We start from the raw sequence: 15,465 nt of genomic DNA on the forward strand, positions 1-15,465 counted from the left end.
AAATTTTGCAGGGCTCTAACAAATTGGCTCAGACTTACAGGCATCCATTTCTAAATCTGAACACAGAAACATTAAACCGGTGAGGTGCAGAAGTCAGCAACATCACATCCAAAAGGCTACATGCAACTGATTATAACTGATACATACCAAATCTGACATCAGGATATGCTGGAAAACATATTCTGTATCATTGGTATTGTGTTGTTTTCATCTCAAAAGACAGTGTACTTTTAAGAGCACATTTGTTCTGCTATAATAATGAACCACATAATCTACTGAACATGAAACATTAACAAGATTTTGAATTTCTGATTACCTGCTGTCCTGTTTTTAAAAGAGCATGAAATACTGTTTTTCCAAGATAAAATTGATTCCCAAGTCCAAAATTTAAACCTTAACCTTAAACATTAAGCCTACCCTCCATTTAACGCCAAATGAATTCCCTGAGTCATCACAGAGATTCATTCAGTGCTTTTAGTTCTTGATGAAATTCAAGGTAGCTGCTCCGTGTTTGGGTTCTCAAAGATTTTGTCAATCACTGAACTTGTCAGACACACAGAGAGCTTTATTATCCTCATTTAAACGCTGCCTGGGTTTCACCCACTCTCTCTGCCCCCTTTTTCTCTCTCTGGTCTCTCATCCTTCTCCCACTGTTTCTTCTTTTCTTGTCTCACTTGAGTGTTAATGCTCAACGTGCCACAGACAGTGGAAAGAAATGAATCCCCTTGTACTGCTGGTTGATGTCTTGCTTTGACATCTAATTAAGGACAATGAATATATATATATATATATATATATATATATATATATATATATATTTTTTTTTTTTTATCTTCTCATGTTCCTTCACGTCCTGCATCTTCCCATTCTTTCTTTCCCTACAACTCTGTCCTCTATTCTTCTGTCATGCAACAATGCTTTACCTTTCTTCACCCCTTCAGCTTTTCTATCTGTGGTTATCAGAAGTTGAGAGTTTCACATTTTGCTTTATGCATTCTCCAGCTTACAGAAGGACTTTGGTGAAGATATGCAGGTCTGTATGCAGTCATTCCCTTATGGAATTACTCAAAATAGGTCAAAGACAGTGATATGTGTCATAAATGCTCAGTCAATGTTAAAAGATCAAGGGTACGTACACCAGATATTCCATACCAAACAAAAACAAAATGAGTCTAAACACAAGGAGATGCCATGATTGCTGCACTTATCACCAATTCCGTGCTTGCATGAACTGACTCTCTACAGGCGAGGAACAAGAGAGTGTCTGGTTTGGTGACCTTAGCATTGCAACCCAGCTTTTGGCAGATGATGTTCTTTTGATGGCTTCATCAGACCGTGACCTTCAGCATGCACTGAGATGATTTAGCTGTGTAGCAGCTGGTATGACAGTCAGCACCTCCAAGTATAACACCGTGGTACTTCGCTGGAGATTTCAGTATCTTGGGGTCTTGCTCATGGTAAGAATAGGTGGCTTACCTCAAAGCAATGTGGGCATTGTCCCAGATTGTTGTGCCAAAGGAGAAGCTGAGTTTGAAGAAGAAAGCTCTGCATATACCAGATTATCCAAGTTCCTACCCTTACCTGTGACCATGAGAATGAAGTAAAGATGGAAATAATGAGATAGCCAATACAAGCAGTCGAATAATTTCACTTCATGGGATGGCTGAGTTCTCCCTTAGAGAGGGTGAGGAGCAAAAGAGTTTGGAGTGGAACTTCTCAGCAGTAAAGCAATCCAACTTTTTCTGTTACAATACTGATTTTCATAACTCAGTTCAGGGTACCAGTTGATAAAGAGAACTGATTTGATATCAGTGACTTTTTTATAGTTTCAATTTTGTAGCCTCAAAGCATAGAACACATCCAGATTATTACCCATCTGAGGCAAGTTGTTAGCAAGGTTGGAAATAAACACCAGCCACAAGCCAGACGCTGGTAAAATATGCAAGTAACTGCTGGATTTGCTTCATTAACCAAAAAAACAAAAACAAAAAAAAAAAACAACCATAAAAAAGGTAATTTATTGAATGGCTGGTATTTGGTAATCCACCAGCCAAAGTGGCAGGAAGACAAAAAAGTTACAAAGTTAAATATTAAAGTGCAACTTGCAGGTTATTTTTTTTTTTTTTAAATATATATATAACCTTGTCTGAAAATTACCATATGAGAAGTTAATTCAGAATTTATTATGGTTTACACTACATAACGGCACAAATTCAGAGGAAAAAGTGGCTCTTTTTAGCTCCTCTTCTAAAAACGTTTTTTTCTTTCAACATCACCTGATACTACATCACGAGAGGGACTCTGCGTCCTTGACCCTGCCTCTGTCCAATGCTCAGCAGTAGGTGGTAGTGAGTCTGAGCCGTAGTAAACTTGTGAGTTAGTATTTTTTTCGGTTGTTAACAGTGCATTTTACCATTTGTGATTATGCCGAATTATTGTGTTTGTGCAGGTTGCAAAAACTCGAGCCTGTCAGGACATCGAGTTCACCGTTTTCCGGACAGAAAAAGGAGTGGAGTTAGTTTTTGTGCCTGGGAGTGTTTTGTGCAGGTGAAGAGGCGCGATTTCACGGCTTCATCTGTGACCAAAAACAGTCGTGTGCAGCGCTCATTTTGGACAGGAGGATTATGTTCCTGGCGGAGCCCGCCCGCCCTTGCACAAACCCCCGAGGCTCGGGTCTCCCTCTCCGCGGTGAGGAAGACCCAAGCCTCGAAGAGGGAGACCTCCGTGTTTGAGACAGGAGCGGGCGGCGTGAGGGTTGATGGGCAGTGTGAGGCATGTTATGTCTGGTCTGGGGGTCAGATTCTCCACCAGAGCCCAGAAGGCATCCACCTCCCTGTAGCACATACTCCACAGCTGAGGACGTGGGCTGGCAGTTCCCACACAAGCACCTATCATACAAAAAATTATCAGGAAATCTTTGTATCTCTCTCTCTTTCTCCCTCTCTCCCCTGCTGAAGTCAATACACCGTAATGCGGAGCTATAACACGCATAGCAAGATACGTCTGATACAAGCTGATATTTGTGCATTAGTTTCTGTTATGGGTAAGTAGCATTAGTTATCTAATACTGGCAGAACTATTGGTAGCTTTTTTATAACCTAATACGTGACGGCAGACTTAATGTGATGTGAACACAGTGTTAGACATCGTTAGCTGTCGTTAGCTAACGCTGGTCGCTCACCAAGACACCTGCCCAGTTCTCCACTGGTTCTCCTCACACCACAGCTCTATTTCTCTTCCGTGGCCGTTATTTCTCCCAACGCTGATCTGTTCCTGGTCTCTTGGACGCCTAGCAGGCTCATAATTATAAGCCTGTGGGCTGTCATATGCATATGAATGTACATTTTCAACCTCTTCAGTCTCAAAAATTGTACTGGGATCCATGTTTATTAATGTTACACTCAATCGAACTCAGCCGGACTCCTTTACGCTACGTCTCTTCCAGTTAGTGGGTTTTTAAATGGGGAAACAAAATTCTCTCACAAAAACGACCCCAAAAGTCACTGTAGTGTGTATATGTTTTTGTTTTTTGTTTTAATCGAGTTTCTACATCATTTTCCTACACATTTATTCACCATGATCTCCAACCTGCAAGTTGGGCTTTAAGTTTGGTTTGCAACAAGCAGAGTTGGGTATGAGTACTTTGATTAGTTTTTGCAGTAACGAGTAACCTAACGTGTTAGTTTGCTGTTTGAGTAATCAAATACTTAAGTACATTTTCAAACACGACATCAGTTACTTCCGTTACTTTTAGGACGCTGGTCCTTCAGCTCCGAAACAGCAACAGCCGTTGTTTGGTTCTTATAACGGAGATAACATTAAACCTATCAGTCTGAAAGAAGCCACGGAGCTTGTGACTCGCTACGTGGTCGGAGAAATGCTGCCATTGTCTACGGTGGAGTCTAAATAGGTGGAGTAGGACTTGCTGACAGACATATTTCAGACTCAGGACTTGCATTATGCCTGGTACACACTACACACTGGTACTCACCAATTATCCCCAGTCATCTTTCATTGCGTGTGTGATGTCATCGGGTTATTCTTGTCCTATTTTTATTACTTTCACTATTATTTCAGTCACTGTGTCTGTTCACGTGCCAGCCAAAATGTTGTTGTAGTCACCTAAAAGCGTCAGCAGATGGCAGGAGCTTCATTTGAAGCGCCATACGTAAACTGTCAAGCTACTGTATCCTCCACAGAAAGTTCTGACAAATGTTTCAGAATAAAAGCCTATTTAGAAAATGGAGGGATTCTCTCAGCCGAGGTTATAAGGGGCATTTAATTTAAAACAAGTGTTGAGTTTGAAATGACGGTGCGATATGTTAACTTTATGAAGACAACGGAGCGGATAAAAAGTAAATATATAAACACACAGAGGGATTAATAAATAACGGATCGTCTATAATGTAGTTTGTTTCAAATGAAGCTGGGAGCCTCTGCAGTTGTGGTGAGTAAAAGCCCCGCCACTATTTGTTAATGTTATAACTTTATGTCCGACCATGAGGATGTAACATCGTTTGCTAGCTTGATGCTAATGACAGTAACGTTAACTCAGCGATTTGACAAAGTGCCTCTGCTGTTTCACACCATCATTTCCCCCTTTTACTCTGTGTGGTAACATCCCTAGAGGAAATATTAAAAACACTGGGGTGTTGTTGTCATACAGTTGTCTACGGCAGCAGATCGTTCTGTGTTTCTACTGGTCAAAGTGACGGCTGTGATGGGAGAATTGGATCAAAGTGAAGGGCAAGTGGTCCATAACTTTAATTTTGGAGACAAAAAAAATGTAGGCTTAGCGCCCTGTGGTCCATTGCCCAATAGGAAATGTAGTGGTGAATTTAGTTAGCACTATAAACAAGAAAAAGCCAGCAACATTCGGTGTCCTTCGTTGCCAACTTTTAATACCTCACTAGTACAGATGGTTAAACACACAGACCGGTTTTGACAAGCGTCTTCCTCAGTGTGTGAAAAAAGCTTTTTTCATTTGTCGAAACCGGTCTGTGTTTTTAACCGTCTGTACCAGTGAGGTATTAAAAGTTGCCAACGAAGTGCTGGCTTTTTCTTCTTCATACTGTTGTTCTGTTGCTGAGCACCTCCAGACTTTTTTCTTCTTTTTTGAGAGTGCGTGTTGTCTTTCTTCATTGAATTTAGTTAGCACACCACAGCAAGGTTGTTGGATAGCTGTTGTTTGTTCATGTTGTTCTGTGTATTCTGTTTTTAAATGTGTCGTCATGCATGTGGTGAGAGATTCATTGTCTTGTGTGTTCTGTCCTCCCTTTCCTACACAGTCTAGTATAAATGTTGAACCTCAGTATTTTTTGCTACTAAAAATATAACCCTGATTACAGCCTTGCAGTTCAATGCTTCTGCAAATTAGTCAAGATGCAGTTAACATCCATGTCTGCCCAGACTCATATAACAGAATCAGAATCAGAATCAGAAATACTTTATTGATCCCCAAGGGGAAATTGTTGTGCTACAGGTGCTCTTTGCAAGATACATGAAAATATAAGTAATTTAAACAATAGTATTTACAAATATATAGTTAAAATAAACAGGAATTATTAATAAAAAATGAAATGGGGTTATTGCACAAGTTACATTAGATTATTGCAGTGTGTGAAAAAGTCTCAGGGCCACTCAGAGGGAGGAGTTGTACAGTTTGATGGCCACAGGCGAGAACGATTTCCTGTGGCGCTCAGTGGTACATCTTGGTGGTATGAGTCTCCCACTGAAAGTACTCTTGTGCCTGACAAGCACATGGTGGAGTGGGTGTGAGACATTGTCCAAGAGAGTTCGTAGCTTAGACAGCATCCTCCTCTCTGACACCTCCATCAGAGAGTTACACTCCGTTCCCACAACCTCACTGGCTTTGCGGATGAGTTTGTTGAGTCTGTTGGTGTCCGCCACCATCAGCTTGCTGCCCCAGCACACAATAGCGTAGAGGATAGCACTGGCCACCACAGACTCATAGAAAATCCTGAGCATAGTCCGGCAGATGTTGAAGGACCTCAGTCGCCTCAAAAAATACAGACGGCTCTGGCCCTTCCTGTAGAGAGCGTTAGTGTTCTTAGCTCAGTCCAGTTTATTGTCAGTGTGTACCCCCAGGTACTTATAGTCCTCCACAATGTCCAACCTGACACCCTGGATGGAAACAAGGGTCACCGGTGTCTTGGTCCTCCTCAGATCCACAGCCAGTTCCTTTGTCTTTGCCACGTTCAGCTGCAGATGGTTCTGCTCACACCATGTGACAAAGTTATCCACAACAGCCCTGTACTCATCCTCATCACCCTTGGTGATACACCCAACTATAGCAGAGTCATCAGAAAACTTCTGAAGATGGCAGGTCTCAGTGCAATAGTGAAGTCTGTGGTGTAGAGGGTGAAGAGGAAGGGAGAGAGGACAGTCCCCTGCGGGGCCCCAGTATTGCTGACCACTCTGTCTGACACACAGCGTTGCAAGCGCACATACTGTGGTCTGCCAGTCAAGTAGTCTACAATCCAGGACACCAGGGGGGCATCCACCTGCATTGCTGTCAGCTTGTCACCCAGTACAGCTGGACGTATGGTGTTGAACGCACTAGAGAAGTCAAAAAACATGACCCTCACAGTGCTCGCAGGCGTATCCAAATGGACATAGACGCGGTTGAGCAGGTAGATGATGGCGTCCTCAACTCCAAGTCGGGGCTGATAGGCGAACTGGAGGTGGTCCAAATGTGGCTTGACCATGGGCCGGAGCTGCTCCAAGACGAGTCTCTCCAGGGTCTTCATGATGTGGGAGGTCAATGCCACAGGTCTGTAGTCCTTGGAGCCACTGGGACACGACGTCTTTGGCGCAGGAATGAGGCAGGATGTCTTCCACAGCAAGGGGACCCTCTGGAGACTCAGGCTCATGTTGAAGACTAGCTGAAGTACTCCACATAGCTGGGGGACACAGGCTTTGAGCACCCTGGGGCTGACTCCATCAGGGCCTGCAGCCTTATTTGAGTTGAGTCTCATCAGCTGTCTTCTCACATGGTCAGCAGTGAAGCACATTGTGGAGGTGACGACACGTGGGGGAGGGATGGGCAGGGCCAGTAGTGTCAAATCTGTTACAAAACAGATTCAGCTCATTGGCCCTGTCCACGCTGCCTTCATCTCTTCCGTGGTTGTTGGTCCTGAAGCCAGTGATGGTCCTCATTCCACTCCAGACCTCTCTCATATTGTTCTGCTCGAGTTTCCTCTCCAGCTTCCTCATGTACCTCTCCTTAGCCTCCCTTATCTTCATCTTCAGCTCCCCCTGTATTGTTCTCACCTCCTCCCTGTTACCAGCTCTGAAGGCCGTCTTCTTTGTGTTGAGAATGGCTTTGATGTCCTTTGTTACCCACGGTTTGTTATTTGGGTAACAATGGACAGTCCTGGCTGGGACAGTGGAGTCCACACAGAAGCTGATGTAGTCCGTGATGCATTCTGTGAGCCCGTCGATGTCCTCACCATGTGGTTCACAGAGTGCCTGCCAGTCTGTCACCCCAAAACAGCCCTGCAGTGTCTCATAAGCCTCTTCCGACCATCTCCTCACTGTCCTCATGGTCGCAGGCTGGCTCTTGACTAGTGGTACATAGCAGGGGTTGAGGTGCACCAGGTTGTGGTCTGACCTACCCAGAGGGGGGAGGGGGGAGCAGCTGTATGCATCCTTGGCGTTTGCATATAGCAAGTCCAGTGTTCTCTCCTCTCTGGTAGGGCAGCTCACATACTGTGTAAATGTGGGCAAAGTTGTTTCCATGGTGACATGGTTGAAGTCACCCGAGATAGCTATGAAGGCACTCGGGTGTTTAGTCTGCAGACGGGGTATGGCGGACTGAATGACGTCACATGCCGACGTCGGGTTGGCAGAGGGGGGGTGTAAACAGTTACAATAATGGCATGTGAAAACTCCCTGGGCAAATAATATGGCCTGAGTCCAACAGCAAACAGTTCAATGTCCGGGCAACAGATTTGTTCGTTAATGGAAATATGGTCAGGACTGCACCAGCGGTTATTTACTAGAACGGCAAACCCCCCTCCTTTGAGCTTACCGCTCTTGGTGCAGTCCCGGTCGGCCCGAACAGTCTGAAAGCTGCTGATGGAGACGTTGTTGTTGGGAATGTCCTGGTGAAGCCATGTCTCAGTGAAGCACATAAAACTACATTCCCGGTACTCCTTCCGACTCCTGGCGACCGGTGTTAGCTCGTCCATCTTATTTGCCAGCGACCTCATGTTGCCCGTGATGAGAGAGGGGAGACATGGCTTATATCTTCTCTTCTCCACAAGCCTTCGTTGTCTCAACCCTGCTTTTTTCCGCCGCTGTTTACTTCCTCCCCTGCATCCTCTGTGTGTTTTCCTCCACAATTTAGCTGGTATATCTGATGTTCAGCGCGATCAGCTGATCTCTGGAGTAAACAATGCAGCCATGAAGTTGTTGCGCAATGGTGCCGGGTCCGAATGAAAAAAGTAATTCCAGAGTGAGGAAAACGAGCACAACTCTCTCAATCAGCATGTTTGGAGAGGGTGCAGTTTCAAAATGCCAGTCACAAAAAAGCAAGCACAAATACCTAACTTAATAAAGCAAAAAAGTAGGAAAACTAAGAAAACAAGCAGGAGCGACTGCAACAGGCTGCACGCGCGGGCGCATGCGCACTACTAACAGTGATATTGAAGCCTTTGAATGAATTTAATGAAAGGTATTAGGTGTATTATTTGCAAAATAGAAGTTACCACATATTAACATGTATAATTCCTGTAAATGATTCCCAGTGAGAAAAATACTGTTATGGTTCTGACTAGTGTTTTTGCAAAAGACTATAATGTCTCAGGGAAGTTCAGGTCTGACTTTGGGATATAAAATGTTATCATTTCATATCCATCCTATTAGACATTTTTGTAAAAAAAAAAATATAATTAGCGTATTAATTCTTGAGTTATGGCCAAAAATGTGTTTTGTAAGGTCACAGTGACCTTTGACCACCAAAATCTGGCCACTGTGTCTTTGAGTCCAAGTGGATGTTTGTGTGAAATTTGAACAAATTCCCTCTAGGCATTTCTAAGATATTGCACTGGGGAGAATGGGACAACTGGAGGGACCAATGGATGGACAAACAACCAAACAATGCCTCCAGCCACAGCTGTTTCCAGGGTGGAGATATAACAATGTATGTGGATAAACCCATATTACAGTAGCTCAGAGGGGTATTGAAGGTTAATAAATGTAGTCAGTGTCTGTTTGTGTCTGTAGTGTGACATTTGTACCACTGGGAGAAACAGGATCATGCTATATCCGAGAGATCTTGCCTCCCTGTATCTCTACCTCTTGGTGGTTGTCTCTTGCTCCCTCTGTCTTGGTTCACTGATCCAACTCTGAGTTCCAGAGAGGCCACAGTGCGTTATAAGATTGGGCATCAAAACAAGATAAAAGGGCCTTTCTGCTTCAGTGTCCTGCTGCTGGCTGCCAGCGACAGAGGACACACCAACTACCGTTGGATGTCTTTACTAACTGAGAAACCAACACTCAGCCTCTTTTTACTTCTCTGTCTGTCTTTTTCCCTCAGTTTATTTTTCCACTTTTGACCAAGGACACACAGTTGAACAGCTGTTTGTCCAGTGTTTTCTCCTATAAGTTGTTTGGGTGTTTTTGTATTTGTATTGTATTTTTCATCTGCTTCATTTGTTGTTGTTGTCTTTTATCTTCGGTTATCTGTTTTTATTTCTATTTATTTTTTAATTCTCTTTTTGACTCAGAAGAGGCATGGTGAATGGAAGGTCAGGGGTTTATATGTCCATTGCAATCAGCATCGTGCCCACACAAAGAAACGAATGAATCATAGACTAGGAGTGTGATGCCAGCAGGAGATTCCTGGGAGAGACAATTGAGCATACAGAGCACATGAAACGCTGTGGACCAAGAATCCCTCTCTTCTCCTATTCTCCTCTTCTCTCTTTTCTCTTGGCTCTCATCTTGTCATCCGCCCTTCTCTTTCTTCCTGCTACGAGGTGAAGAAGCAAGGGAAACACTTGGTGCTCACTTTCCCCCAAGAGAGAGTGAGTGAGGTTTACTCAGCCAAGCCAGTGCTCCTAATCTTGGCTCGCGATACCTCGAGGGGCTTGAAAAGTCACCTCATTTAAAATTGAGACATGGCTAGAAAAAAGGTGGAGACATAGCGCTTCCAGAGTGGGTCGGTCGGGATTTCTCCCACATCCCTCAAAGCTTTAATTAAAAGACCGAGATGATGTAGGAGAGAGACGAGAGAGCAGAGACGAGGGTCAAGTCTGCTAATCGCTACTCCAGAGAGGAAAGATAGAGGCTAATAAATAGAGGACGTAGACAGACAAAGAGAGGGAGACAGAGCAGTGATGGAGGAGAGTTACATGGGCTAGATTGAGACAGAAAAAGGGAACTAGTAAAGAAAATGATACGGTGAAAAGTCATTGAGATATATTGAAGAGACCAGAAAGAAGAGCAAAAACTTGCATGGCAATCAGGAGGGCACACACAGAAGCACAAGCAGATAATGAGTAAGACTAAACAAGGTTTAATGATGTGAGTGTGCCTTTGCTTGTCTTACCTTCTCAAAGACAGGCTTGTTGTTATTCACATCGTCCACTCCAACGATGACCTGTGCTGTGGATGACAAGGCCTGAGGTCCGCCTGAAGCATTGTCATCCGTTGCTGTAACATTGAGAACATATTCAACACCCTGAAGGTGAGGGGGCGGGCTTGAGCGCAGACGGATCAAACCTGTAACCAAACATAAGGATAGCAGTGGTTAACACACACTCAATCAGCTATTATTTATAGCACATTAGTGAGTACTTACTGTCCACATGTTTAACTTGACTGTAATTATTAAAACTGGGTTTACCACATGTTTACCAGATATGGTAATGAAGCCCAGAGGTTTCTTTGCATAGCGGACTTTCTGGCGCCACCAAAGAGGCTTTAGCCGATGGTGAAGGAAAATCATCAGCCCCAAAATGGTAAAAACTGAGACTGAAAATATCAATACCAATCCCATTATAATGTGTCTAAGAGCAATTTCTCAAACAACTATTGAACAAGGAGAACATAATCTTAAATGACTTAAAAATAACTTTCAAGCAGTCAATTCCTCTTTCATCCACAGCAGCTATACTTAACACATGCGACTGGGGCTGGGTAAGCAAGCTAAGCTGTATTGTTCTGACTGAGCCTTAACGCTCTGGCTTTTATAGTAAAAGCTGTTTTAGTTCCAGTGAAAATCTTAGAAAGCCTGAACTACAACCACTGCATGCTTTTTCCATTATGTCCTGCCTGCTGTTTCCTTTGCCTAAACCAAACAGAGTATTTCCATTAGGTAAGAACATCTTCAGCATGACAATCTCCTGTTATATGCTACAGTACATGTGTGAACTCCAAAATACTCAGTCTGGACCTGATTCTCTGGACGCTGTAACACTGACAGACATTGACTGCCTTCCTCCTCCCAAACCCACACAGCTCTCCCTCAAATTCCCTTCAAATGTTATAATAAAATTATTTTTTAACAGTTTTGTTAATTAGGTTTCATATACTCATGCGTAATAGATGATTCTATTTATCAAATGGCCACAGACAGAAAAAAGAAATGCATAGATCCCTTCCCTGACGCCATTAGGACTGTCAAAATTGCTCAAAAATGACGTTCAAATATTCCTTCTAAAAATAACTCATAGGTTCGAACCATTCAAATTTTTTTTTTTTTTTTTTTTTTTTTTTGCTTTATGTCCACAAGAGGGCAAACTAATACAAGGAGACATACTTGTATATGTATTAATACAAGGAAACATAACTACTTGTAGGTATTTTTATTTCAACATAAACGTCTTTGAAAACATTTACATACCTACACATTAAAACACATAAAACAATTATCTATAACATTACGTTATAAACGACTGCAGACCTCTCGCTCACCCCCCCTCTGACCCGTGACCACACCGCCCGTGGAAGCCCTGCGAATAGCCTCGAAGCGCCGGACCGTGACCGGCTCGTTCCCTGCAGCGATCGTTTCGGCGTCTAGTCTATTTTCTGCGCAAGCCGTGAGCAAATGTGTCAAGCCAGGTGACAGAGACAACAGCTGGGAGCAGAACCGCTTGTCGACCTGCATGGAGAAATGCTCGTCTGATGCCAACGCCCACTCGCAAAAAGGACAGCTGCGTTGGTGTTTTTTTATTCTCCACAATCGAATATCAATTTTCACATTCGAAGGTCTATTTTTTTTTTCAAATTCGAATTTAAATTCGAATTTTGAATATTTGTTGACAGCCCTATTACAGACCATGGGTTGTTGACAACGTACCACGACAGAGAACACCTGGGTAATTCAAAATCTTGTGTTTAGACAAAAGTGTTTACCAAATGACTGTAGCATAATGGTTTGTTTATGGCCCCACTGCAGCTTATGTTTCCTGTCTATATCTTAACCGTCCATCTATCAAATATAGAATGAAAATGGCAACAAAAAAATCTTACAATGTTCTGTTTACAAACACCTTTTGTTTCAGGGAAAGCCACATTATCCATTATAACTGTATGAGTGAATGCTATCAAGAGAGCAGTGATCACATCTCTGCCAAACTTCCAGTCAGGTTTTGATGTACAAAAAGTTCAGAATCAAGCGAGGCTAATATTTGAGCATTGTAGATATTTGTCAAAATAAATTACCGATCTTATTTTAGCAACAGATTTATGTTGAGGTTTAGTGCAATCCTTAAAAATGTAATGCAGTCTATAGACCCTGCCAATTTCATTGACTGCCTCAAATTCTGGATTGACATCAACAGCACAGCCTTTACAATAATTGGTGCTCATACTTCATATAGGCAAGAACAGATAATCAAGGCTCAGCTAACAAACAAGAAGAGGATGTCTTACATAAAAAACAACTGCTTTAACAAGAAAAAAAGATGGAGAGCAAACAAAAGCACAGGTGTTTCTATGTCCCTCATATTCCATCCTACAAGTCTCTTTGATGAAGTGGAACACTTAAACACACACATATAGTGGTTGTGATTTTGAATGGAGGGAAAAGTGGTTAGAGCAGGTGAGTAGTGCAGAAGCCAGAAACTGCACTCAACTCATATTATTTTATAATAAGACTGAAAAATAATCATCAAAGTCCTTGTAGTCGATTGAAGGGTGAGTCTAGTTCTTCTGAGGTGGGGTTGTATAAGGTCCTTATCCATAGTCGGTGTAACACCTACAGTGGAAGTCAGTCTGCACTCTCCCAGACTGGAGAAGCTGCAGGAGTGTCAACATGAAAGCTAAGCAATGCAATGCTGTGGACAGGCTAAGCAACAGTATGTTTTATAGTGCACGCTGTATTTAGAATATTTTCACTGCTTTACACTGCTGTCAGACAGCATTTCTGTTGGGGAACTGAGGCCATTACAGCTCTCTCTTCAAAGCCAGACTCCATCAAGTAAAAAAAGTTATTTAAAAGTTTACAAAGCACTCACATCCAGATGCTGAAAACTAGAAGCTGGACAAGAGATCATGCAAGAAATGAAAAAGCAAATTGTCTGATGAAAAGCGTGAAGCTCAAAATGTCACCTCGGTGGTAATTTAATTAAATATTTATGGGAGCATAGTCTAGTGAGCAGACTCTATTTTTCATCTCTTAAAAAAAACAGTGAATTAACAATGCTGAACATAGGAGCTACTGTTCAATCGCTGCCTCTACTAGTTAGTTCATCTGTGTTATTGTGTGACTTTGCTGTTTAAAAGGGTTAGTCCGAATTCACCAAAGTCGCAAAATAACACAAACTGACTAACTGAAAGACACAGCAGTGGGCCAGTGGCGCCTGTGTTCAGCAAGCCAAAATAACTGTTTTTGTCAATGGAGTCTGATGGCTTTGATGAGAGCATAGGTGGGACAGTGAAGCCTTTAATGGCGTTCCCATCAGAATGGGCTGTCAGATGGCAAGGTAAAGCAGTGCACATATTCTCGATAAAGCACACACTTAAACTGTTACAGCTTTTTTAGTTTAGGTGGGTGTTGTTGACCCCTCCACAGCAATAGATTGCGAAGCTTCTGTGTTGGTACTCCTGCCTGCTTCTCCAAAGTGGGGGCTAGCCAACAGACATTAACTGTATGTAATACACTGACTATGAATAATTACACCATAAAACCCCTCTTCAAATGATCCTAACTATCCCTTTAAATCAGAATCTTACCAACAAGAGATGGTAACATTTAGCTATAAGAATATAGTCTCATAAGCATAAAGGTTATAGGACAGTTTAATATGAGACACCTATCTACTTAGTAGAGAATGTTGTTACTGTTTTGTACTGTAAAGTGGAGCAGTTTGTCCTTATAAATGTGGTGAAAATTGGCTTCTACATGCTTAAGTGCCACCTAGGTTTGAAATCATCAGTCAACGATGACCAGAAATCTGCACAGTTTTACCAACCACCCTTATTAAATAACAAAAAAAGTTCTGATGATTAAAATTAACAACCTGTGAGAGCTATATTTCAGACACGCTTTAGTCTTTATTAGGGGAAAAGGTCGTTTTCATAACCATGGTTTGATGTGTCCTTTTCTACTTTGTTTCAGTGTATTTTTGCAGAAAATTACAGAACACATGGAAATACTTTGAAAACAAATTGGACTCTGTCATCATTACAGAGTTTCAAGAATTAAAAAATACGACTTTAAACCTGACACAGCATCACTTGCTAAAATGAGCATGATTGTAAGAGCTCTCCACATATGCCAGAAAATGACCCCTCTAGGAAGAAAGAAATGCAAAATGAAAGAAAAACATTAATTTTTCTGTTCTGTGTTTGCAGTGGAGACAGGGCTCATGGCAACCTCATGCTAAAAAAAAATCTAAGTGAAGTGATGAAATAATCCACACAATCAACATGATACTGGGAAGAAGTGAGAAGAAGGTTGAGAATTATCCACATTATCCCTCACACTGTCTGTGCTGTTGCAAAGACACAACAGTTTCCTCCATTGAAAAGAAATGACAGAGGAGAGACAGGGGGTGTTACTGGTGGACACAGACTTTCTTAGTTCAGTTTAAACTCTGAGAGAGATTTCATTAATTATGGCTACACAACATATGAATAGTTAAATTGATTGGTATTCCCTTTTAGCGCCGTCATTCTGCCATTCCATTTCATCCTCTGTCTCTCTTTCTCTTACTGACTCTCTCTTTGAGTCCAGTGTAGGCGTCTCATCTGCATCCCACTCTCTGCTTTGAATGACTCTCCTCCACTCTGTATTCATCTCACCCTCTGGTGCTCTGTTTACTTTGTATGTGTGTTTGTGTGTGAGAGAGTGTGTGTGGGCTAAAAGTGCGGACACACTTATTACATCCTCCTTATCTTGAGAGGCAGGGGCAGGTGCTGTGGCTGTCATGTGTTCACTTGGTTGTTGTTTCACAAGGGACCCTGGAATTGGAATCATATGTACACTTATCA

General features: G+C 42.4%; 1 protein-coding gene across 1 annotated transcript in view; it reads right to left on the bottom strand.

The window, feature by feature from the left end:
* Positions 1-15,465, bottom strand: part of si:ch211-186j3.6 (neural-cadherin) — a 434,762-nt gene that overhangs the window by 236,988 nt on the left and 182,309 nt on the right. Inside the window, exon 8 of the mRNA XM_049561145.1 lies at positions 10,577-10,749. Coding sequence (XP_049417102.1) covers positions 10,577-10,749 — 173 coding nt within the window. The remainder of the gene's footprint in view (positions 1-10,576; positions 10,750-15,465) is intronic.

This window comes from Epinephelus fuscoguttatus, linkage group LG2 (genome assembly GCF_011397635.1).
Source record: "Epinephelus fuscoguttatus linkage group LG2, E.fuscoguttatus.final_Chr_v1".
Lineage (NCBI taxonomy): Eukaryota > Metazoa > Chordata > Actinopteri > Perciformes > Serranidae > Epinephelus > Epinephelus fuscoguttatus.